At 43.1% G+C, this 23,378-nt stretch overlaps 1 protein-coding gene across 1 annotated transcript in view; it reads left to right on the forward strand.

Moving 5' to 3' along the window:
• Positions 1 to 23,378, forward strand: part of ATP9A (ATPase phospholipid transporting 9A (putative)) — a 59,927-nt gene that overhangs the window by 27,797 nt on the left and 8,752 nt on the right. Inside the window, exons 13-23 of the mRNA XM_035900840.1 lie at positions 2,477 to 2,689; positions 7,947 to 8,108; positions 14,075 to 14,167; positions 14,990 to 15,073; positions 15,968 to 16,138; positions 18,115 to 18,213; positions 18,498 to 18,587; positions 18,719 to 18,863; positions 19,385 to 19,449; positions 20,239 to 20,394; positions 21,802 to 21,866. Coding sequence (XP_035756733.1) covers positions 2,477 to 2,689; positions 7,947 to 8,108; positions 14,075 to 14,167; positions 14,990 to 15,073; positions 15,968 to 16,138; positions 18,115 to 18,213; positions 18,498 to 18,587; positions 18,719 to 18,863; positions 19,385 to 19,449; positions 20,239 to 20,394; positions 21,802 to 21,866 — 1,343 coding nt within the window. The remainder of the gene's footprint in view (positions 1 to 2,476; positions 2,690 to 7,946; positions 8,109 to 14,074; positions 14,168 to 14,989; positions 15,074 to 15,967; positions 16,139 to 18,114; positions 18,214 to 18,497; positions 18,588 to 18,718; positions 18,864 to 19,384; positions 19,450 to 20,238; positions 20,395 to 21,801; positions 21,867 to 23,378) is intronic.

The raw sequence follows: 23,378 nt of genomic DNA on the forward strand, positions 1-23,378 counted from the left end.
CTGTACATGTATGTGCCTGTGTCTTGCTACTGAGGTCTGATTGTAAAATAGCATACTTTTATTTAAATATTCACCACTTACAGCAACCACGTTTGCTTCGTTGAAAAATTGGCTCTGGGTGATGCTTAGTGGATTAAGTTGCTGTTTGAACTGCTGTATACTGGAGCAATAATAAAGGAACCATAGGTACTTAGTAAGCAGTAACAGAGAACAGTGTGCCAGTTAAAAAAGAAAATGGTAAAAGTGGGATTCTTTCACTAATGCACCAATGATCTTATATGGTGCATAACTGACATCTGCTTTGAGAAGTATCTACAGCTAAGGAAGGCAGCAAAGTCAACATGTAAAGTATAGAACAGGAAAATCCTGTTTTGGGAAGTCTCTCCCTTGCATTCCTCTTTCAGTATCACTGAGTGAGCCAGCATCTAAAAAGCCTTCATCTCTGTTCTTAGGCTTTTATTTCAGTTTTGTATGATAACCAGGTAATGCCAAGTGAGTTGTCTGGGTCAGCAAACTCCATTCCTTAGTGTGTTACAGCAGACAAGATGTCTACCATATAGATAGACACGCTTCCTTCTTAAAACAAGGGATGAGGTTTTACTTACAAATATCACTACCTTTAAAAAAAAAAAAAAAAAAAAAACCCCTGTAAGGGGTTGGTTTTCCAGCCGCTGATACTTACAAAAGATTTAAGAATTGTCACTAATTAAGTAATGATGGAAGCATTATTTTTCATTTTCTGTTAATAACCGTTCTTTCAACTGCAGCTAGAAATAACTTTTTTTTGGTGACTTACTGACAATTGGATGTTCTCTTTTGTAAAATGTGATTCCACAGACACAATCTGCAGATGTTAGCGATGAGTTACTACTCCCATGTCATATGCCAAGCATTTTCATTTGTCAATAGTTGTGGAATTGTTTCATTCCTCCAGAAACGCAGAAGTTGTTGTCAAGGTGCTTGTGCTTTTCTCTGGGCATGCACACCCAATGCAGTGAACTGGGCTTGTCATGTCTCATTGTTTTTGCTTTGCTCGAGAGATTTTTAGACTGAAGTGCACTTTCTATACCCCCCACAAAGTGAAACATGAAGCCAGCTTCCTTGCCTGGAAAAAGGCACTATGTACTTACTGTAGATTGGATTTTTATTTTTAGGTTTTGTTCATGGTGGTAAAGGCACACAGCAGGTTTCCGTGACCTGAGTGGTCTGTTTGGTGGCATAGCTTTTCCCTAGGCAGACTGTCAGGCTACAATGTGCTTTTAACTAAGCATATGATAGTTGATAAATACCTGGTAATTTGAGTAATTATCTTTTTCACTGGCATTTGTTTAAGCTTAATCTCAGAACAAACATTAAATATGCAATTAAATGACCGAATTGTACTTAAAAAAAAAAAACAACCAAACTGCAAGCAAACAAAAAAAACCAAACCAAAACAAAAAAAGACTTCAGATGTATTTGCCCTCATTTTGTACTCAATCTCCAGAGAAAACTTGACTACTGGTTAATTATTTGCCAAAGCATTCAATATTTGTGGAGAACCTTTTGGTGACTGTGACTAGTTCGGTATTTGACTAGTGTTGTATGTCAGTCTAAATGCACTTCAGCTGAGGCTGTGCTGCTGTTTGGTTTGGTTCAAGCCCGTTGCAACAGTGCTGATGAGCAGCAATATTAAATTTGAAGATCTTATGTCCGCTAATCACTGGAGTGTGGAACATAGTGTGTGGAATTACACTGGTAAAGGATATGTCTCATAAAACGTTTATCATTACCGAGCAAGATTCCTTATAATGAGAAGCATTTGGTGGCAATGATTCATTTGGAACTGTAGTTCTTATTCTTTGCTCTTATTTTTACCATGTTGTGGCCTTTGACCTGGAAGTGAAACTTTTGTCCTCTTGACACTAAAGGTTAACAGAGCAGGAAACTAGATCACTGTGTGTCCCTTCTTCAACCAGGATAATTTAGTAATTGTGCAATTATCTGAAGACTCCCATTCTGATACTAAAAATAGTATTAAAAATTAAATGAATGTAATTAAGACTTTTCTAGGTCCATACGAGTCATCTGTTTTCTGTTTTCAGCAATTATATTCTCTTGCACATGAAACCAAATTGACTCTACATTTTCAGAGCCACTGGTCCTTTGTGGAGCAAAAAGTCTTCTGACTTTGGTCTTTCATCAGTATTTGGTGGATCCTTCAGCAAAGGGTCTCTTTCTCAGTGTACTGTTCCAAAAACTTAGGTAAATTTTTTGGGGCACTTTACTCCACCCGTAACAATGATGAAGAAGTTGCATTAGGCTGGGGTGTGTTCCCAGTCGTGGTCTGAGTTCAGGTGTATAAAGGGCGCATCTCATTCCTGGGGACATAAGAGTCTGCACAACTGCTACATATGTGGTCTCCACTGAAGTAAAAACTTTTTTTTTTTTTTTTAATTCTGCAATAAGACTTTATTCTGCTCTCCTTTTTTATAAGCAATCTCAGGACCCACCCGCTGTGAAGGGCCTCACCTTAGCCACCAAGGTGCGTAAAACCATGAGCAGCCGAGTGCACGAGGCGGTAAAGGCAATCGCGCTGTGCCACAACGTGACACCGGTGTACGAGTCCAATGGGGTGACGGACCAGGCTGAAGCTGAGAGACACTATGAGGACTCCTGCAGGGTGTACCAGGCCTCCAGTCCTGATGAGGTCAGTATCCATTTGGGTGTATAAAAATACAAATATGACCTTGCTTGTTGCTGAAAAAAATAGTTATTTGGAGCAAGTACTCCAGTCTAGTGAAGGGGATAATATTTTAATGCATTTATTGCACTGATAACCCATGAATAGACTGTAAGTGCCCCCTGAGGTGATATACTCCAGCCAAATCTGTGCCTCTGCCTGAAGCTACAGAGCTACATGGTGACTGGGATCTGGCTGTTGTATCAGCCTCTACATTGCAGTTTTGCTCATGTTTCTGCACCTTTTTCCAGGGTATATTTTGCAGTTCAACACCATGAGTCCAGCTGACCATGTCTGGTAAATTATAGGCAATCTTGCCTTGTTTGGGGGGCAGGGGAAGGATGACTTGTCAGAAGGGGATTAGAGCACTCCCACAATACAGCTTGTCCCTCATCTGCAGAGTGTTCGGACTTCCAGACGAAGTGAAAAGTTGTAAATCACGCTGGGTAGCGCTGGTAACCCAGGACACATCCCTGTCCCCATGCTGACGGGACAGACACGGAGCCCAAATCAATTCTGCAGAGTAACTAAACTGCTGAAGAGTTTGAGCAAAGCTGTGCCCTGCCAGTTCTCTGCCGGCACCCAGCCAGGGCTGCACAGCGTGGCACCGCAGAGAGAAACTTTGCAGCTCTCCAGAGACTCACTGGAGACTTGCACCAAACACTTGAGAGATCAGGTTCAATACAGGATCTAGGATTAAAGTGCTCTTTGCCACCCTCTGCAAAATTTGGAAAATCTAATTAGAGCGTTGTTTCCTTCTGTGACAAAGACGGGAGGAATAAAATATGGTTTCATGTATTGGTTTTGCTTCTTGGATACATCTTCTTTAGTGCAAGCAAGGTAAATTCATTTGTTTTCTATTAATTTGTACAATTACACTTGCTCTATGCCATTGAAAGAGACTGAAGTTTGAAACTTCCCATAAGAGTCCTACTGATGGTATGAGATCGTATCGCCCACTTGACTGCATTCGAAGGGTTCTTCCATTTATTGCCCCAAGTAAAACAAATTTGCCTCTGATAATAACCTTTTCACCTTTGACGTCAAAAGAGAAGCTGGCTTCCCTCATTGTTAGACGTGAGAAAGCGTTTGCAGAGAAATAAATTTATTCGTCAGCCCAGCTATGTGAGGATCTTGAAATGGTTACATGTATTAATAAAAGACTGGCACACAGAGTTAGTTTCCAAATTTCACGTACATTCAGAATTTTCCCTATAGGGTTTTTCTTCCCAAGTAGGCAATTCATTCATTTCATATAACATGTTCTTGTCTGTATTACACAAAAGCTGCATCATTGCCCTTTTCCCCCTCCTCCAGTGCTGTGCCTCCAGTGACAACAAGCGCTTACTCCTCCCTGGCTTTGGGGCTGGGGAGCGCTGTGCCTGTGTGTGTCCTCTCTCCCACCACATAATCTGGGTCGGTGTTTTGCTTACCTGCTTTTCTCTAATGTGTCGCTCTCCCATGTAAGGACAGAAATCAACTGCCTTTGGACTGAAACAAGTTCTGAATGATTTCCAGATGGCAATTTTTGTGATCTGCATTTAAGGCTTTTTTTTCCTAAAGCATTTACTGGCTATTTTTGCCCAAATCCTCTGTTTATTTACATATATACTGTGGTATATAGTGAAGTCGGTGATTTTTCTTTTCCTTTTTTGCTTTATACAGTTCTGTCTTTAAAATATTTATGCAGCAATTTGTCTCAAATACCCAAGAGATTATTGTTTGTTTGTTTTACTGTAGCATGATAACTAATCCTTCCAAGATTATTGTTTAAATTCTTTTTTCCTTTCTTGTGGTGCCTTAAGTAGAGAATTACAGCGGGTTTAGAAATCAGATATGCTTTGCTGCACTGAGGAAATCTTGTCTGTAGGTCTTCGATATACAAATATTGTTTAGACATGCTCTGTGTATGTCATACGAGATGGTACAAAACGCAGGATCAGCACAAGTTGAGTCCTTGAGAAGAGAGCGATGCTGTTAAATAACATTCCCTGTAGGGGAATGGCTTTGGACTCCCGTTAAAGCCAGCCTTTGAAATCCTATATCAATAAAATATTGCCATGGCAGGGAAGGTCAGTTTATGAAATGAGTACAAAAACTTGCATTCTCTTTTCTTTAACAGCAAGAGTAATTTCTACCAGTTGGCACAGGATTCATTTCCTGTAACAGAAAGCAGGATTTCCTAAATTTGTTTCCTGTGCACGCTGCCATTTAGAAGTCTTGAAGTATCTTTATTCAGATATCGATTACAGCCTTGGGGCTCTGCAAGCATGTCAGTTGTAGCCATACAGTAACTAACAGGGGAAATGAAATAGATATAATCTGATCAGAGATAAGAGTGCCTGGGATTCCTGGGCAAACAGTCTTTAACCCTGACAACCCTCTGCAGCTGCCAGGACATGAAAGGGTGCACGGATCAATTGGTTTCTGCCTGTTGTCTGTCTGCCTAGGCAACCCTGAATGGGACGTTTGTAGAGCAACTCATGGCACAGAAGGATCAATTTGTCTCTTTAGAATGAAATTTATTAGTCGATATCCACTTCAGTGGTGGCTCGGGTAATTTAATTGTCGGAAAGAGCAAAGTTTGGGGGATAGTGTGCCGAGCTGCTGTAGCCGCTCTGCTTTGTAATGCTCAGATCCATATCTGACTTGGCCTGGATGGAGCTGCAAACTCCTGGAGTGCGGTCAGGGACATTATTGATTTCCCTTCATGAGTGAGCATGGGCTCTCTTGAAGGTGTTTGAGGGATTTCATGCCTGCTTTTAAATCTCCCCACTTTAAGCTGTAAACATATTTTTGCATCTTGAATGTTTCTTATCTTTTCGCTGTGACTGAGAGCACCTCTAGTTATCTGTTTGCACGGCACAGAGTAAACCTCTTCTGTCTTGCACCGAGCTGGGAACACACTCCCCATCCCGGGGTGCCCAGACCCTACCAGAAGAGCCATTGGCGCTTTTGTTTGCTACTGTCGGTGTTGTCCGCTTGTGCCACTGCACTTCCCAGAGGCCGGGCCCATTGTGTTGCCTGTTGAATGGGGATGGTGATTTCAATGCTTTTAGTACATCTGATAGGAACACTTCAAAATTATATCACTTGCTCTCTCCGTAATTATTCATTAAGTGCTATAGAGGCTGGGAGGGGGTATGGTCAGGCATGGAAAAGGGGGTTTTCTTTCATTATTCTTCCCCTTCCATTGAGGTACCTTTTTGTGCTCTCAGGGCCATGCGAAATGGCTGGCGTGGTGCAGTGCAATGCAGTTAGTCTGAAGCGTGTCACATGCCCAACACAGCACCTCTGACGTCTGCTCATCCTCTGCGCAAGGCTTTTCGTTTGGGAGGTTTAAATCCTTCCTGACATCAGATTTAAATGAGATGCTGGCAGGGAAGGAGGTGGGAGGTGCCTGTGAAAGAAAGTAGCAACGGCGATGCTTCAACCAGCCGAGCTGGGAGCGGAGATTTTTATCTCCAGACATTTGCAGCGTACCAACGTGGGCAAATTAACAGCCAGTGCGGTGCACACTGAACATCACGTAACATCATGCTGTGAAAAATTCTCAATAATTATTTATTAACCAGAGTATTAGAAACACAAGCTCCATCTCTGCTCTGGGAGACTGTTAGGAGGATTATCCAGCTGCATACTTTAATGCACTAAGGATGGATGGCTTGAAGAAACTTTTGAAAAAGATAAGCTTTAAAGAGACTTTGATTTGTTGTAATCTTTGTGAATAAGGTTGCAAAAACTTGCTAATGTTAAAGCAAATATTGATTCAAATTTAAAGGTCTTTCAAGGCAAAGCCAACTCAACTGATTTTTTTAATCTGGTGATTTAAGACTACTTTATGAAAGGAAAAGTTTATTTTCCATAGTCTTCTATGCCTAATTGTGGATGAAAGGAAGCTGAGTTCACAAAAGATTCTCCAGTTAGGCCCAACTGTATCAATTCATCTAGTAAAATCTTGACTCAATGCAAGTATTTATAGAGTCCATTTTTATCTGTATCTCAGGTAAGTGATTTCCCAAAATAAATTCCATTTTTGTCTAAGGTATTTGTGGTCACTTAAGGCAGTAAAGGCAGAACCTGAAAGTCACAAGGAATAATTAACCTTCATGTCAGCAGCAACCATGTGCCCAGCACTCTCATGCCTTTGAAAATGCCACTGCAAAATACTTCCAGTATTTCGTGTCGGTTTGGAGAAAGTCTCCCTTGATCCTTTCTGGAGGCTGGTGATATATGGGCTCGTGTCAGCTGCTGCTCCCATCCGTTACTGCCAAGACAGCTTCTAGAGTTAAACCCCCATATCTCAGCAGGCTCGGTCTGAGATGGATGTGTCAGCTGAGGTGGGGATTCTGGGGCAAAGCATCAGGAAAGCAAAATAAAGGCTTTGGTTTCCGTCATGACTCTGCTTGTAATCTAGTGAAAGCTGGTAAAGAATTCAGTGTTGTAGGTCTTTAAATATTAGAAGCTGCAAATCAGACTGATACCCACATAAGTTCAATTAAACGAGTTCTGCTGTGTGCCTTGAAAAATCTGGGGTTAGTTTGGGGTTTTTTGGTTTGCTTGGTTGGTTGGGTTTTTTTTAATGTTTGGGAGAAGGGGTTTTCTGCTAAGAAGTGTCTATGAGCCAGCCTTCAGCTGTCTTGCTGATCAGTAGAGAGGTTGAAAGCTGTTGATGAATTGTTACACCCAAACAGATAGAGTGTAACACAGAGCTCATTTTGTTTGCTTGCTTTTAAAATATGAATTTTTAATGTGCTCTGCATTAGAGTTTCTGGCTTTGATATTGTAAATCCAGGGTGAACGCCTTGTTTTGAATTCCTGATTTCATAAACAGCAAGCTGGGAAATAGCACATTCAAAAAGTCAGTGTTTGTAAAGAGATTTACCTGACGTGCCCAAGCAGAGGTTTTGGCAGTCCAGGCCTGCGTTGGGGTACTTGTGCCTGCCCTTGCTGAAGGGTTGTCCTTCAGGATGTGGTCTGGACAGCCTGGCAGCCAAATCAGGCAGGAGCTGGGCTGTCCAAACTCTGAAAATACTGTTAGTAAGCATCTAACTTCAGGAAAAGCCCATGAGAAAGAGCCATATAGGAGCACCTGCATATATGAATGGAGCCACTCTATAGAACCATTGATGAGCAATGAACTTCGTTGCAGCCCCTACCCGCTGTCCCCTTAGGGGAGGTGTGGTGTGGGCTGGTCACCCTCACCATGACTTTCTCCTCTCAGGTGGCCCTGGTACAGTGGACCGAGAGCGTGGGTTTAACGCTGGTGGGCAGAGACCAGTCCTCCATGCAGCTGAGGACACCGGGTGGCCACATCCTGAACTTCACCATCCTCCAGATCTTCCCCTTCACTTACGAGAGCAAGCGCATGGGGATCATTGTTCGGGTAAGTGGCTTCGAGGAAGCAGCTCTCATGTCTTTGTGAATCTCCTGCTAATGCAATGTGAAATGTATAAAACATTTGCTCTCAGCTGTGCTGTTGTTCCTGGCTGAGTTTTGCAGTCTCTCCTACCTCAGGCTATAGGCTGCTTCTCAGTTTCAAGCTAATAGCATCTCATTTCTGGCTTTGTTTAGTGATACATCCTTTTCCTTGGCCATATGTGGCAGTAAGTGCTGTAGTGCCATGAGACATCTTTAGTTTATTGATCTTTGGTCCCTTGTTCAAAATAACAAGGAGCCTAAGCTTCCAGCTTCCTCCAGCTGCTCCTTCCCACTCACATTTTTAATCCGTCATGTACTCTGGGGTGGGTTTCAGCTGTCCAGCTTCTCTGCCTGCACACATCAGCTTCTGCAGGGCAGCTCTGGGGACCGGTGTCCGGCCAGTCCGTCAGCCAGCACTGCCACCAACCATGAAAGCGTGACTTCGGCAGCACAGTGGAGCCTCCGGGATGGTGCTGGGAAGGAAGAGAGAGCTCAAGCATTTCCCTCTGACTTGGGGATGCTGGAAAATGCTGGGAGAGGATTTTTGCTACAAGTGCAAGGTGGAAGGAGACATAGGAGGGCCTGGTGGGGCAGAAGGGCTAAAATCTGAATGTTTTGGCTGTGTGCTGAACAGCTGTGATCGTCAGCAGAGATGCCATGTTATCCCTCAGGCAAGGCTGCTGTTTCAGGAAAGCTTAAAGCCACCACTGCCAGCAAAAGAAATAGTCACAGTTACGCTGTCTCCTGGGACTGGAATTCTGTGTCTCCTCCCACAGGGGCTGACACAGTGAGGAGGAAGAGGAGCCCGGTAGGGACAGGACTGCTCTCTCCAGGGGAGCAGGCATCAGCAGCGTCTCAGGGAAGCTCGAGCTGACTTTGAACCCTTGCTCAGTGTCCCTGGGGTTGTCTTTTCATCTGTCCAAAAGCTCCTGCCCTTCCTGTCGTGTCCATGCCGTAGTCATGCTGGCAGAGCTGGGCAGGCTGTACAGTGGCTGTGAGGTGACCCAGGACACAAGTGCTTTTCTCCCCATGGGGTCAGCCAGGAGCAGGAATCCGGGTGGGTTCATGGGACGAGCTTACACTGCATCTCCAAAGCAGTTGTGGTGGTACAGCAGGAGGTGATGGAGATGGCAGCAAGTGGGAACAGGGAGGGAGGGGGTCCTGGACCGATGCCGCAAAACTTTACAATCCTGTTAGAGGTATTGTGGAAGTGCTCCCCAGATCTCTGCCAGGCATTGAAACTCCTGTTAGACCCTGTAGAAATACAACTTGTAACTGCGAGGAACTGTGATTTTTTTTTTTTTTTTTTTTTTTTTTTTGACTGTTTAACAGAGTCCACAGCCATGCTGAGAACACGCTGTCATGAGCAGGGTTTGAAAACAGCTGATTTAAGGTAAAAGGGTGCATTTGTGCAAATACCTTTATCAGCAGCAGCAGGCACTGTGCACGCTAAATACGTGCCCAGCTGAAACTGTACGTGTAACTTTGTGGCTTTATGTACAAATACAATGTAAGATTGGGCTCTCAGAAAAAAATCACCTTAAAAAGAAAGAAGGAGAAGAGAGTGTGGGTGTTTAAAACCAGTTGAGATTGGTTGTCACCATTATCATCATTAGTTTTCAAGATAGTGCTAGAGAATCAGTGTTGGTAAGGTACACAGAGCCAGCCGCGGTAAGCCACTTCCATTGGCCTGCGAAGCCAACGAATGAAGCAGTTTGAATATTTCTTCTGGAGGCAATTAAAACATCCTTGTTATTTTTTACTGAGAGTACAGGCAGATAATTGGTACCAGGAATCTAAAAGATGAATATGAAACCTATAATCCAGGGCAAGATATGATTTGTTGTGTCATTGCATGGGATCTTCAGCTTTGTTAGTTAGGGTGGGGAGAACAGGTAAAAGTGGTGGTGGTTTTTTTTTTTTTTCCTTTTTTCTTCTTTTTCCCCCTCCATTTACTTTGTGGTGAAACTGGGTTGCTACATGTTTATTTTAGGGTATCTGGAAATAGGGTGTAAAAATATCTTCGGCCTCATGTATTTTAAGTTACAACAGTAGGAGTAGCTGCCCTTTTTTTTTAGTTAGAAGTAGTCGGGATCAGTATTGCACACGTGGGCCTCATCGGCAGCAGATTAATTTGATCTGCTTTATTGGCTGGTGTTTGGTAGCTTCACAAATCTCAGCTTCTCAGGACCCATGGAAGAGCACAGCCCCTATCAGAAATGGAACAGGGAAGGGATGATGCAAAATGGAGCAACGCAGTGGTTGTATTCAACAACAACAAATGTTACGGAGAACGTCAGTATTCCTGTTACCAAAAGATTTGGTGATAAAGATGGAACTGTAATATATGCATATAATTATTGTCGCAAACCTGTGAAGGAGAAGCTGTGTTTAGTGCAGATTGAAAATCATTAAAGCTCATACAAATGGCTGTATTTGTGTTATCCTACCTGAGTATTTTGGACCTGGATCTCCTGTTGCTCAAGGAACTGCTTTGAAGTTCTGGATCACACGCCACAGTATGGTTTAGAGGGGACAAATTTGTATTTCAAGTTGTTCCAGGCTTTGGAATATTAAAACATGCCCAAGGGCAGGAATGTTGGTTGAAGTGGGCTGATAGGCTGAGCTTGTACAAAGTAATCAGTGTGTTAAATCTGTGAATCTGGAGATCCAACTCAATGCGTTTGAACATGCACAGTCGCCAGTGTTCCCACGAAATGTCTCCTGCTCTGTGGGATAGCTGTAACAAGTGTAGTGCATATCTTTAAATACAGCTAGTGTAAATTCTTCAGCTTAATTATTTTTATAGTGAAAATGATGTGGAGACTTCAGGCAACCCTTTCAAGACCTAGTATAAAAATATTAGCAATAAAAGAGGGAGGACTAAACAACCTCCCTCGTGATTGCTTACTGTGAGTGCAAATTTTTGATGAGGTGCTGTTTTACCCAAGGTGTAAGAAGTGGGCTAACCATAGAAGCCAGGGTATGCTTCATTAAATTGTGTTTATATGCTCAGCAGAGAAGTGGATGTCCTTAAATTTTCTCATCTAGGTTGAAATGAGTCCTCTTGCCCCCCGCTGCTTTGATTTGAGACTTATTCCTTATACATAACCTATGATCAATACGCTGCGCTTTTAGTAAGAGAAAGGTTTCTTATTTTACATTTCTGTATTTAAAATATTACTGCTGCCCAAACCAGCAAAACTCCCACTTGTGGTCAGTGGGAGCAAGCTCAGGCCCAGATCCCGACTGTAAATACTGTTAATGGAAGCGCTGGCCCCTCTCTGTTGTGCTTGTTAATGGAGTGTCTTGATTTTGCAGCCACGGAAATCAGCTCCCTGTATGCCCTGTGCAGAAGCAGGTTTTGAGTAACGGGTGCTGGCTGCCTGGGTATTAACTTTGGCATGTTCCTGTATACTCCAAAATAATATATTCAAGCAGGGTTTTCATTTTCATTAAAAAAGAAAAAAAGAAGACTTTATAAATAGGTAGTTGTCAAGTAAAATTTTCTTTTATTAAACCTACACGTATGCATGTGTAGGCACTCCGTTTGGTTTTGATTCACAGCTTGCAAGGTGTTTACCTCTTCAGTTTGCCTTCTAAAACTGTGCTGCTTGCTTAAAAAGCAGAACTAAGGGGAGGGAAAGTAGTATGAAGTATCCAGAAGACAACAGATGCAGTGAGCAGCCGGGGAGGGGAGGGAGAAGCTGCAGAATAAAACTGCACTCAGGGTTGTAGTGAGTCGAATTCAAATGGTAACGTTCTCTGCTCAACTATACAGATATTGCCCATTCTTACAAAGTGCAATTTTTTCGGCTGGCGGGAGCCATCGCCATCGTCTTGCCAGGCTTCCTGTACAGTCCGGGTTTAGAGTTTCAGCAAGTGATTCATGTGTCCAGCCCAGTAATGCTGTTACTGAAATCCTTGGCAGAGGCAGCCGCCTCCCCTGCTGGCCCTGTCCTCTCTGGCTCCTATAAAAAGATCTCCTTCAACACATAACTTTCAGTAAATAAAGTAGTAGTCAATATTGAAAACAAGCAGCAGATGTTGCCCCGTTTGGGATATTTTTGCAATATCTGCTTGTTTACTTGTGATCAACTGTCATTTCTGTAGCTGATTATTTCAATTCTAAGAAGTCTTGCTCTACCAAAGCAGCCGCTCGTCACCGTGCTGTTTACTGACTTTTCTTCTTCTTGAAAGAAGACCTGTTTGTTTGACCACAATATTTTCCATTCTTCTCTTTCTTTGCGTTATTTTTCCCCTTACCCGTGTGGAATGATCTTTGTTGTAAAGCAAAGATAGTGCTATTGTCATATCTGGAATTGAAAGAAGCCTTTGAACCGTGGCCAGAGTCAGACCACGGTGGAAAAAGATGCCTCTCCAAAACAATATAACTGGCAAATCTCTGTGTAGATTTATAGTGTGATCTTACCATAATATGAGAACGCACTAACCTCCTACTGAACTCGGTGAGAGGAAATGACTAATGCAAGGAGATAGCTGATACAGTATTTATATTGGACAAAAAATCTAAACTATCTTAAGCCAGTTCTGCAGCACGGGAAGTGGAGTCTTTATTCAGTTTCCTACAGAGATGTTGTTAGACACTTTTTAATCAAATAATTTAATAGATAAACCTTTACCTTTGGCTACTGCCAGAAGCATTGTGTTTTATTTAAGCAGATTCTAGTTGTTTCGGTAGAGTGACACATTTTGCTTTGGGCGTGTGGGATGTGTGGGTAACGGCATATGAAGGCTGGATGTTTCAGGACATTGAAAACCATGCTGAAGATTAATTATAAGAATCTTCCTTGTGAATATCTCTATGAGCTTGGCAAAAATGCTTAGTAAAGGAGCTTCGTTATCCTTGGCTGCTTCTTAATTTCCCTAGCAAAGACACTTACTTCTCTTCTTTGCATTTTTAGTATCTATATCAGGTGCTGGATTTTTGGTTTTTTTGTTTTTTTTTTAAATTCCACTTTTTTTTGTAAATTCAGTTTTGCCAGTGCCACAGGACATTAGGCTTTTTCCAACTGACCCAAACTCTTCATGTGTGAGAGACTTCACCACTAGGTTCTGTAATGGTGGGACAGACTGACACGTATATTAAATAGCATTAGAGTGAAAAAGTGTCCACTGTGCTTTTCTTTGATTTCTTTTTTTTCCTAAAGTATTTTTCCCCTTTCGTTCACAGCTGTCTATTTCCAGACCTTCCTGGGCTTTTTGGTTTTGCATGTTAAGTTTATTTTCTTCCTATCCCTGGTGGCTATCTTGGTTTACAGAGCAGTTTGTTCCTTACTCATTGTTTTGTCTCCTTTGAGGAAATTGCCAGGGTTTCCATTAGCTTGTAATACTAATAGCTGTGACCTCCTTAGGTATCTGCCTGCTTAGAAGGGATTTTTTAATTTGTGGTAATGTAAATATGCTTTGCTTGCAGCCTACAAATTGCTTGGATCAGATAAGGCAGGCAGCAATCTAACCTTTCTGTGGCAAGCATGAACTTTAATTATGCTTATGCCATATCATGCAATAGAGGGGGTAAATTGGGGTGATTTTTACTCTGTTAAGCTTCATGTATCTATTTTATTGTTTCAGGTAAGTATGAAATAAATTTTCAGGGTGAGGGCTAAAAGTTATTTCAAAGGCACAAGCAGTCAGGGTTGTGTCAACATGGAAATCTCATGTTGCTGCTTAAAAAGCTGATCATCCTTGTCTAAAGCATTAGTTCCTGCTGCAAGTAACCAAGTTGCAATTGTCTCCAGGCCAAAAGGAGATGCCTGTTCAAGATGCTGAGCCAGATGGACCTTCAGCCTGACACAGTGCAGACATGTTTGTGATTGATGTGCAGAAAAATCATCACTTAGCTTGCTGAGGCCACTCCAGATATGCTGACATTGGCCCAACTGAGACTCTTCTGTTTCTTATCTGCAGGATGAATCAACAGGAGAGATCACCTTCTACATGAAGGGGGCTGATGTGGTGATGGCCGGGATCGTGCAGTACAATGACTGGTTGGAAGAAGAGGTATGGGGCCGTCGGTCCTACACGGGGAGGGTTTCTCATGCCAATGATTTTCTCCTTCCAGGGCAATGCATGACACACCTTGTCAGTGTGGCCAAGTGGACAACATCTGAGAGCCAGGAGGTCACTGATCATGGCAATTCCTTGGATTAGTCTTCAGCAAACACATATGCAGCAACAAGGAAGTCAGGTGGCAAGTTCAACATGTTTAGTGCAGAATCAGTCCTGTAAATAAAATGGCTTTTGCTCATTGCTACTCAACATCCCCAAATTTGTTCTGGGCTTGATCCCGTGTTTGGATTTATTTTAGACTGAAAGGTCTAATTTCAAAGCTACATTTGGCAGCTTTGTACTGGGCTATGTTTGTCAGGTTAGTAGTAATGTTGACACAGAGTTCATAGCAGTAGCTTCAGCTGCTGATTCTCCCCACCCCCAAACCCTGGTGTTCAAAGAAATAATAATACCTTGGTCTTATTTTAAAGAGTTTATGGCCAAAGATGTGAAATCTACAAATCAAAGGCTTGTGTCCTTTTACTTAGAGGCAGAGAAAATTAAATCAATGGGGTTGTTTTTGCCACACTGGTACAGCAGAGAGGACATTTCTGTTTCTGATCACTGGGATAGATTACAAACCATTGCAGATCTCCTTTTTTCCTCCCGGGTTTATCATGCACTTTATCAGATGTTATAGACTCACTAGGGTTGCTCAAATGGGACGGTTATTTTCTTAACCTGTTATCTTACATTGCCATCTCTGCAATGCTGTGCATAAATCATCTTACTTGAGATGCAGTTTATGGTTTACAATGTGATACTTCTTTCCAGTGTGGTAACATGGCTCGGGAAGGCCTGAGGGTTCTAGTCGTAGCCAAGAAGTCTCTGACGGAAGAGCAGTATCAAGACTTTGAAGTAAGTTTTTATTTGCTTTTTTTTTTCCTCTTTGTTTTTAAACAAACAATCACTGAAGTGATTCTCACAGACCTCTCGTGATAACGCCGCCTCTCATCTCCCTACTCCTTCTGCTAGAATTGTCATTCTTCAATGTCTTGCTGTTCTTTTAATCAAAGTGGCTTTTTAAATGAAATGTATGAAACTGGATCGCAGCCAGGACACTCCAAAACAGTTCCTGAATCCTGCTTTACAATCTTTTGCCGTTATAAATTCTGCAAATATTCATCATTTGTTAGACAAGTCGTGTTTGTGTGAGGAAATGTGTTGGCTTTTAATTTTCCATGTTGCATTCTGACATCCAAGGAAACTACAAACAAACTACAAACCCAGCCGGGCTTCGTGGAAACCCCAGCCTCAGGCGTGGGGTTTGTTCGATGGATCTCTACACACAGCACTGACTTGCTTTCCCCAGGCAGGCAAAACGTGACGGAGAACTGTTCCGTTAAATGCAGAGATGAGATGGTGGAAATGTTCAGGATTCTCTCTTGCCTCCGTTTGCTCATCGCAGAAGCCGTGGTTGGACCTGTGGCACGAGGGTGTCGCTCCCAGGCTTTCTGCAGGTGTCACGTCAGCAGCGGCCGTGCGCTTGTGTGCTCAAGGACACGGCGTGCACCGAGCTGCCTGGCTGGCGCAGGGCAGGAGCAAAATAACAAAAACTTTCTGAAATATTTTCCCCCTTATTCTGTAACACGCACACCTCGTGTTCGCCAAGCTGTTACAGGAGGCATCCCTGAATGAGATAGTTAACAGATTGAGATTAACGGGTTAACCCTCATGCTGGTTAAGCCCGTGTTCCACAAAAATTCAGGCTGGCTGTGTGAGTGACTGTTGCTGTGTCTGCTCTGTCCTCAGGCACGCTACGTCCAGGCGAAGCTGAGCGTGCACGACCGCTCCCTGAAGGTAGCCACAGTCATTGAGAGCCTGGAAATGGAGATGGAGCTGCTGTGTCTCACTGGCGTGGAGGATCAGCTGCAGACGGACGTCAGACCCACCTTGGAGACGCTGAGAAATGCTGGCATTAAGGTCTGCCTAACCCAATGTTACCTAGCAGGAGCACCTAGACCCTCTGGACTCTGTGGCACTGGCCTACAGACCGTAAATTGGGACAGACTGGGGGCCTTGTCAGGGTCAACGTTTCACCGGGTGCCCTTTGCGTGTGGGAACAGTGGGGCTGGACAACACATTTTAAACATCACTTTGGGAACAGAACATGCTGGAAGCAGTAAATGTTAACTAAACAACAGGAAAGCAAGTCACTTTTTGTGCTTTTCTTCCCCTAAAATGCTCTGGCTCCTTCTGCGCAGAGAAGCTGAGTGCATAGGCAGGAGGGGGCTACAGGAGGCTTTTGGGCAGTTGTTTCTTTCAGATGATTGCATGAAACAAGGCCAGTTTGGATGCTCTCTGGTGTACAGTCCCATGCTGGGGTTGAAGCACTGGGCTGTGAATATACATGTTTTCAGTAGCCACTAGAGGGGGTCTGAGCCAAGAGAATCAGGGACTGGCCATATTTCCCCCACCCCCCCAGTTTTCTGGGCTCTGGCATCTGAGACTCAGCCACCTACAGCATGAGCTGTGCTCAGCGATGAGGGAAGCAGCGTGATTCCTGCTTAGTTTCTCGCTCTGAAAATTTGTCAGTCAGATCCTGGACTTGGAAAAGGGAAAAAAAATGGACTAAATGTTCAGATTTGGGCAAGAAAATTAGGTAAAAGGTTCTGGTTGTAGTTTCTCTGCTTTAAGTAACAAAGTGAGCAAAAATCTTGAGCCCTGCTGCAAATCCAAAGCAGGGCTGTGTGTTTGGGATTTAGGTGTGAAGTGGAATTCAAGGCTTGGGACAGGCTTTCAAAAGTGCTTTCTGTTTGGAGCCATCCCTGTGAGCGACAGGGGCTTCAGCAGGGAAGTGAGATGAGCCGAATTGGGCAAAGCCCCTTAGCCGCACCGTGGCTTTCTCCCCCAGCCGCCTAGTCCAGGCCAGTTATTCCGAAGCAGTTTCATTTTTTTTCCTTCACCTTGGCTGGAGTCGGTGTCGGGGCGTGGAGCGTGTCGCTGCGCAGCGAGCACAGCACTGCTGAGCACTCCTTGCAATGGTATGTTCGTTAGGGTATTGCATGCGAGAAGTAAATCAAGAGTGAAGGCAGACTTGTAATTCATTACAGGGACCATCTTGTTAAGATCAAATCTTTTTCCAACCTCAGATTATTAAACAAATAAGTGAGTCTTTGTGTGTTTTTTGAGTTTTGGGTTTTTTTGTTTTGTGTGGGGTTTTGGGTTTTTTTGTGTGGTTTTTTTTTTTTTTTTAAGTTTTGTTAAATATTCTTGGGTGGTGTCTTGAAAGAATAAAAACACCAGTGGAAAAAACAAAATAAACTCTGATATATTTACACTGTTGAGGGAATTCCCTGCCAGATTATAACAGGGTATTGCTGCTGAGTATTGCTGCTGACACTGCTTTCTAGTGCCCCCCCTCACCAGCAGAAAATAAAAGGAGCAGTGTATATTTAAAAAGAAAAAAAAAAAAATCTAAAAAAAAAACAAAACAAAAAACCCCAACCAACTTAGTCTGTTCCAGACGCACACATCAGCAGTGAGCTAACCCCAGTTGCATCATCCACATTTCAGGCAGGGCCATGAGGGATCTTTCTGCAGCAAGGCCCGCTTATTTCAGCGTACAAGAAATAGCTGGGGTGGGACACATTACACACGCATACACATTCTTCAGCTTGCATTTTGTGGGTTTATCAGCAGAATCTTGAAATATTGCAGGTGGGAAAAATGTCAGACGTGGTTTGTAACTTTTGCATTTCAGCCTCTTTAAAAGTTTTGCTTGCTTTCATCTGTGAGAATTTTCTTTTATGTTTTAAAATAGGGCTTTTTTAGAGAAATAATTTGATTATATATTCTAACAGTCCTTTTATGTGCCTGAACTGGCAGGTGGTACTTCTACGTCCTGCAGATGTGGTTGTTAAGTTTCGTATTTAATACATTAAATATTTGGATTTTAGGTGTGGATGCTGACAGGGGATAAGTTAGAGACAGCCACGTGTACAGCCAAGAACGCACATTTGGTGACACGGACACAGGACATCCACATATTCAGACTAGTGAGTAACACCCACCTTCCCCTCTCTCAAGACTTGTTTGGGACCCCACATTCAGGAACAGGAGGGGTGCTGAGATCACAACTGTTTTCCAGCAGTAGACCCAGAATATTTTTATTCTTTTGACCCAGCTTTCTGTCCCCTGAGCTTTTGTTTATCCGACTGTGTGCTCTGAATAACTCCATGTGCTGCCTGTCCGTATGACTTTTGTTCCCTCTGAGACTTCACTGCTTGTTTTTTCACCCCAGTGAAGCAAACCCTTCCTCAGTTGTCATCATTTTCCCCAGGTGACTAACCGTGGAGAAGCCCATCTAGAGCTGAATGCCTTCCGCCGGAAACACGACTGCGCTCTTGTTATTTCTGGCGACTCGCTGGAGGTAGGCTCCAAATGCCTCAGGCTGGTCAGGAACAGCCCCAAAACACTGTGGCTCAATTAGGATTTTTTTTTTTTTAAAAAAAAACTTTCATAGCACAAATTTTGGTGACGCTTCTGATCTCTGTAAATTAGGTGTGTTTGAAATACTATGAGTATGAGTTCATGGAGCTGGCTTGCCAGTGCCCTGCTGTCGTGTGCTGCAGATGTGCTCCGACGCAGAAGGCCCAGATCGTGCGATTGCTCCAGGAGAGGACTGGCAAACTCACCTGTGCAGTAGGTAAGGGACTAGTTAGGGAGGAGTGACCACGTAGGATGGTGTCTTTATGTTTTCTTCTTTTGAGTGAACGGTCCCGAGTCATCTCATAATACCTGGAAATGCTGAGTTAGGGAACAGTGGTTTTGTGGGGTGATTGATAAGACAAAATTTTGCATATGGAAACTTCAATGATAGACTACTCCTAAGCATTTGGGGTGGTATCTTTGCAAACCAGAGCTTGAACAGGATCAGATAAAGTGCCATTGTTGACCTGTGAGCTTTATTTCAGTGTTGTAGTATAATGGTACACCTATAAATCAGATCAAGTGATCAGCAGCCTTGAATTCCTGTGCATCTATAAAAAAAACTATAAAAAAGACTATAAAAAGAATTTAAATTCCCATTTTCTACTTAAAATCCTGCTTTTGTTGATAGGGTTCAACGTTTCTTCTAGCATTACAGCTTGGCGCAGGTGCCTTTGGTGGGATCACAAGTTGCTTGTGTTGCTTAACTACCAATGTCATTTGTGCTCTGACCTGCAGGTGATGGAGGGAATGATGTTAGCATGATTCAGGAGGCTGACTGTGGTGTTGGAGTTGAAGGGAAGGTGAGATTACCTCATGTTTAATAAAGACTCACTATGGCAATTCAGAAGCTAGTTTGCAACTAACTCTTAAATGAATCCTCAGAAACTTGTGCAAGAAAGTGAGAAGCTTCCACAAGAATAATCATTAGACCAGTAGCCTTATCATGAAAAATAATTTGGCTGGAAAGGAGACTACTGTTTAACAGAGTTCAAGGTCATTATTTGGTTCATGGCAGATTCCCTGAATTTGGACCATCGTGGTTAGTTTTGGGGTTTTTAATCACGCATAGATGCTCCAGATGCTGGAGTTGTAATTACTCTGATAACATATACACCCTGCACGTACAACTGAAAACTGGTTATATTGGTTTAGAAAGCAAACGTGGGGTTAGAGCGCTGGTTCCTGCATATGGAGCTGCTTGGAGTGACAGGACTGGATTTGGCGGCAGTGGAAAGACTCTGCTTGCAGTGAGCCAAAACCTTAAAACTGAGTGAACTTTTGAGACTGAAAATTTGTGTTCAAAACTGACTTGATACGAGTGTCACGTTAACATGTGTGTTGTGAATCATAATCCAGAGGGTTGCTTAAAATTGGAGGCCAGGGTTCAAATGGGAATTCTCTTCATATTTTTGCTCTTTGCTTAAAAGCCACGGTGGAAGGCAAAAGTGCTGAGGTAATACTCTCCCCCACCTAATGTATTGCAAATTTTCTTGGAAATTCTGTCCGTGATAACTAAATAATAATACGGTATTTCTTTGTTTCCAATAACGAAATGATCTCACTATGCTTTTACTTGCTGTTGCACACAGGAAGGAAAACAGGCATCACTTGCAGCCGATTTCTCTATCACTCAGTTTAAACATCTGGGTCGTTTACTAATGGTGCACGGAAGGAACAGTTACAAACGGTCTGCAGCTCTCAGCCAGTTTGTAATCCACAGGAGCTTGTGCATCAGTACAATGCAGGTAAATGGACTGTCATGAGGGCTTTTCCAATGGAGAGGTGAAAAAGCAAAATCAGAAAGTAAAGGTTCTCCATTTCATTTTGGATCCAACTATTTCTTCTCCTGGAAAATTTCTTGGGTTGGAACTTGAGGTTGTTACTTGGGTATGAAAACACATAAGAAAGTTCTTGGTATTGGACAAACATCAGCAACTTCTCCAAAATTGGCCAAACAATATTCTACCTTAGAAAACACTGCTGTGATGTAGCATGTCTTTGCTGTCATTTATGCTAGGAAATGTCATTTATGTTTTTATCTCATTTAGTAACGCTAGGAAATACTGAAATTCTGAAGCAGAGCACTGCTCTTAAGGAAGGTCTCTGCTGTGTAAGTGCACTTCTTTTCAGATGTGTTTTAAGTAAGGCCTTCAAACAGTGAGACCAAAGTTAAGGAACTGAGGAGGGCCTGTCTGAGACCCTGACGAGGTTACCAAAGGCCTGGTCTGGCATGCTGAGGAGTGTTTGCAGGAGCCGTGCTGTAAAGGCTGCCGAAACATGTGTTAACCGTCCCAAGTGCTCGGCAGCTTGCTGCAGCAACGTGGAGGCGGTCTGGTTGTCCCCATTCAAAGGCAACCTTAGAAACAGATTTGGTATTCACAAAATTTACAAAAATTGCCAGTTGGCAGGGAGAGTTCAAAGAGATTTTAAGAGCTCATGAGCCAAATTCTGTTCTTAGCTGTGGTGACTTGAGTGAAAGTTAAGGACAGAGGTTACTCTTTGGGAGTTGCATTTCCACACCACGATGTGCTGATATATTTCTTAAAAATACTAAGGTTTTTTTTAAGTAAAATACTTGATATTTTTGAGAAGGTTTGTTCTGCCCTCTCCCCTTCTTAGAATAAACACGTTGGAGAGGGATGCATAGAGACAAAAGCTTCAAACTCAGGGGACAGTCTAGCCTACTCTGCAGCTAAAGAACAGAAAACAAACCTATAACTTCTGACAAAAAAAAAAAAAAAAAAAGAAAAATTAATCTTGAACTCTTTGGAGTTTGTATTAGTGAGTGTTAACTCTTTATGTTGTGAAGGCATCATCCAGGCATAAATAAGTACACACCTGTCCTTCACAACATCTGGATGGCTTTGATCAAACCAGTGGGCTTTGGAGGAAACTCTTTATGCTCTTTTCTGTGGAACTACATTACAAAAAGTTTTCCAAGTCCAGCTCTCCAGTGTTTGCTATTTAAACATAGCTTTCATCCAAGGTTTGCGTAGGAATAAAAAGGGTTGATATTACATTCTTCTGTCTTCATTTCAGGAATTTAGAGAACCCACTGCAAGTACGTTCCGGTTTGAACGGAGTATATTTTTAAGCTGTTGCTTTTACTGCAGCAACTAATGCCTGAAAAGCTTATTTCTTTTCTTTTCTAGGCTGTTTTCTCATCAGTGTTTTACTTTGCTTCAGTTCCTCTCTACCAAGGCTTTCTCATCATTGGGTAAGAGCTAACTTTTTAATAATAGTGTGGAAAACCTGCGCATAATGAATAGATTTGGGCTAATTAGCATGCAAGGCATGCACATCTCCACTCTGCATGTTTCACAACACTGCTTCAGAAGATGGACGTGATCCTTGTATCCTTTCTGCTCCTCTGCGCTGAGCAAAGCCACCGAAGCAGCACGAGTACGTCTAGAAGCCTTTCCAAAAGGACAGTTTGTCACATACAGAACATGAGAAGCAAGCCATCCTCCAGGAAGCAGAATCCTTTGATCCTAGCAAAAAGCAGAGGGACAGTCATGTTCTGGTGCCTGCGCAGCAGCCAGAGCCAGCGCCCAGCTCCTGACAGTGTCAGAAAGGGGGGACAACCCAACTTCTTTAACAGCAGGACTCAGTTCCTGTCTAAAATATACTGGGATTACACTTGTAATCCCATGACTTTATAGACTTCCGAGTACAAAACTAAAAAACAAAGAGCAAATCCATTTCCATTGCCTTTTGATGCAGACAGGATCAAGCCTGGACTGCAGAGCAAACTGGGATGGGGACAGTTCTGTCCCTGGCTCCATTAATAACCCTATAACACCCACTGAAATACTTGAACCAATCATCTGTGTATGAGTGTTTCTAATCAAAAACCATTCAAAAAGCAAATCTTGAAGGTTTTTCCTGCATGCAAAACTCTGGTGTGTTCCATTTGCAAGTTTTTGTAATACACACTGGGACCGCTGCTGAATGAAATGGGTGCCCTGGTGACAGAAGATACAGAGAAGGTGGAGCTACTGAATGCCTTCTTTGCTTCAGTCTTCACTGTCGAGGCTGGCCCTCAGGCTCCCCAGTCCTGGCAGGTAAGCGAGCAAGCTTGGAGAAAGGACAACCTTCCCTCTGTCGATGTGGGTCAGGTTAGGGATCTTTTAAGGAAGCTGGACACCCACAAGTCCATGGGCCCCGATGGAATGCACCCACGAGTGCTGAAGGAACTGGCAGATGACATTGCTGAGCCACTCTCCATCATCTATGAAAGGTCATGGAGAACAGGAGAGGTGCCTGATGACTGGAAGATAGCCAATGTCACTCCAGTCTTCAAAAAGGGCAAGAAGGAGGACCCAGGGAACTACAGGCCGGTTAGTCTCACCTCTGTCCCTGGAAAGGTGATGGAACAACTCATTCTAAGTGACCTCTCCAAGCAAGTGGACGACAAAAAGATCATCAGGAGTACCCAGCACGGATTCACCAAGGGGAAATCATGCCTGACCAATCTGATAGCCTTCTATGATGGCATGACCGGCTGGGTAGAAGAGGGGAGAGTGGTCGATATTGCCTACCTTGACTTCAGCAAAGCTTTTGACACTGTCTCCCATAACACCCTCATAGGGAAGCTCAAGAAGTATGGGTTGGATGAGTGGACAGTGAGGTGGATTGGGAACTGGCTGAATGGCAGGGCTCAGAGGGTTCTGATCGGTGGGGCAGAGTCCAGATGGATGCCGGTAGCTAGTGGAGTTCCCCAGGGCTC

The sequence above is a fragment of the Egretta garzetta genome, unplaced genomic scaffold (assembly GCF_000687185.1).
Source record: "Egretta garzetta isolate BGI_Z169 unplaced genomic scaffold, ASM68718v1 scaffold188, whole genome shotgun sequence".
Lineage (NCBI taxonomy): Eukaryota > Metazoa > Chordata > Aves > Pelecaniformes > Ardeidae > Egretta > Egretta garzetta.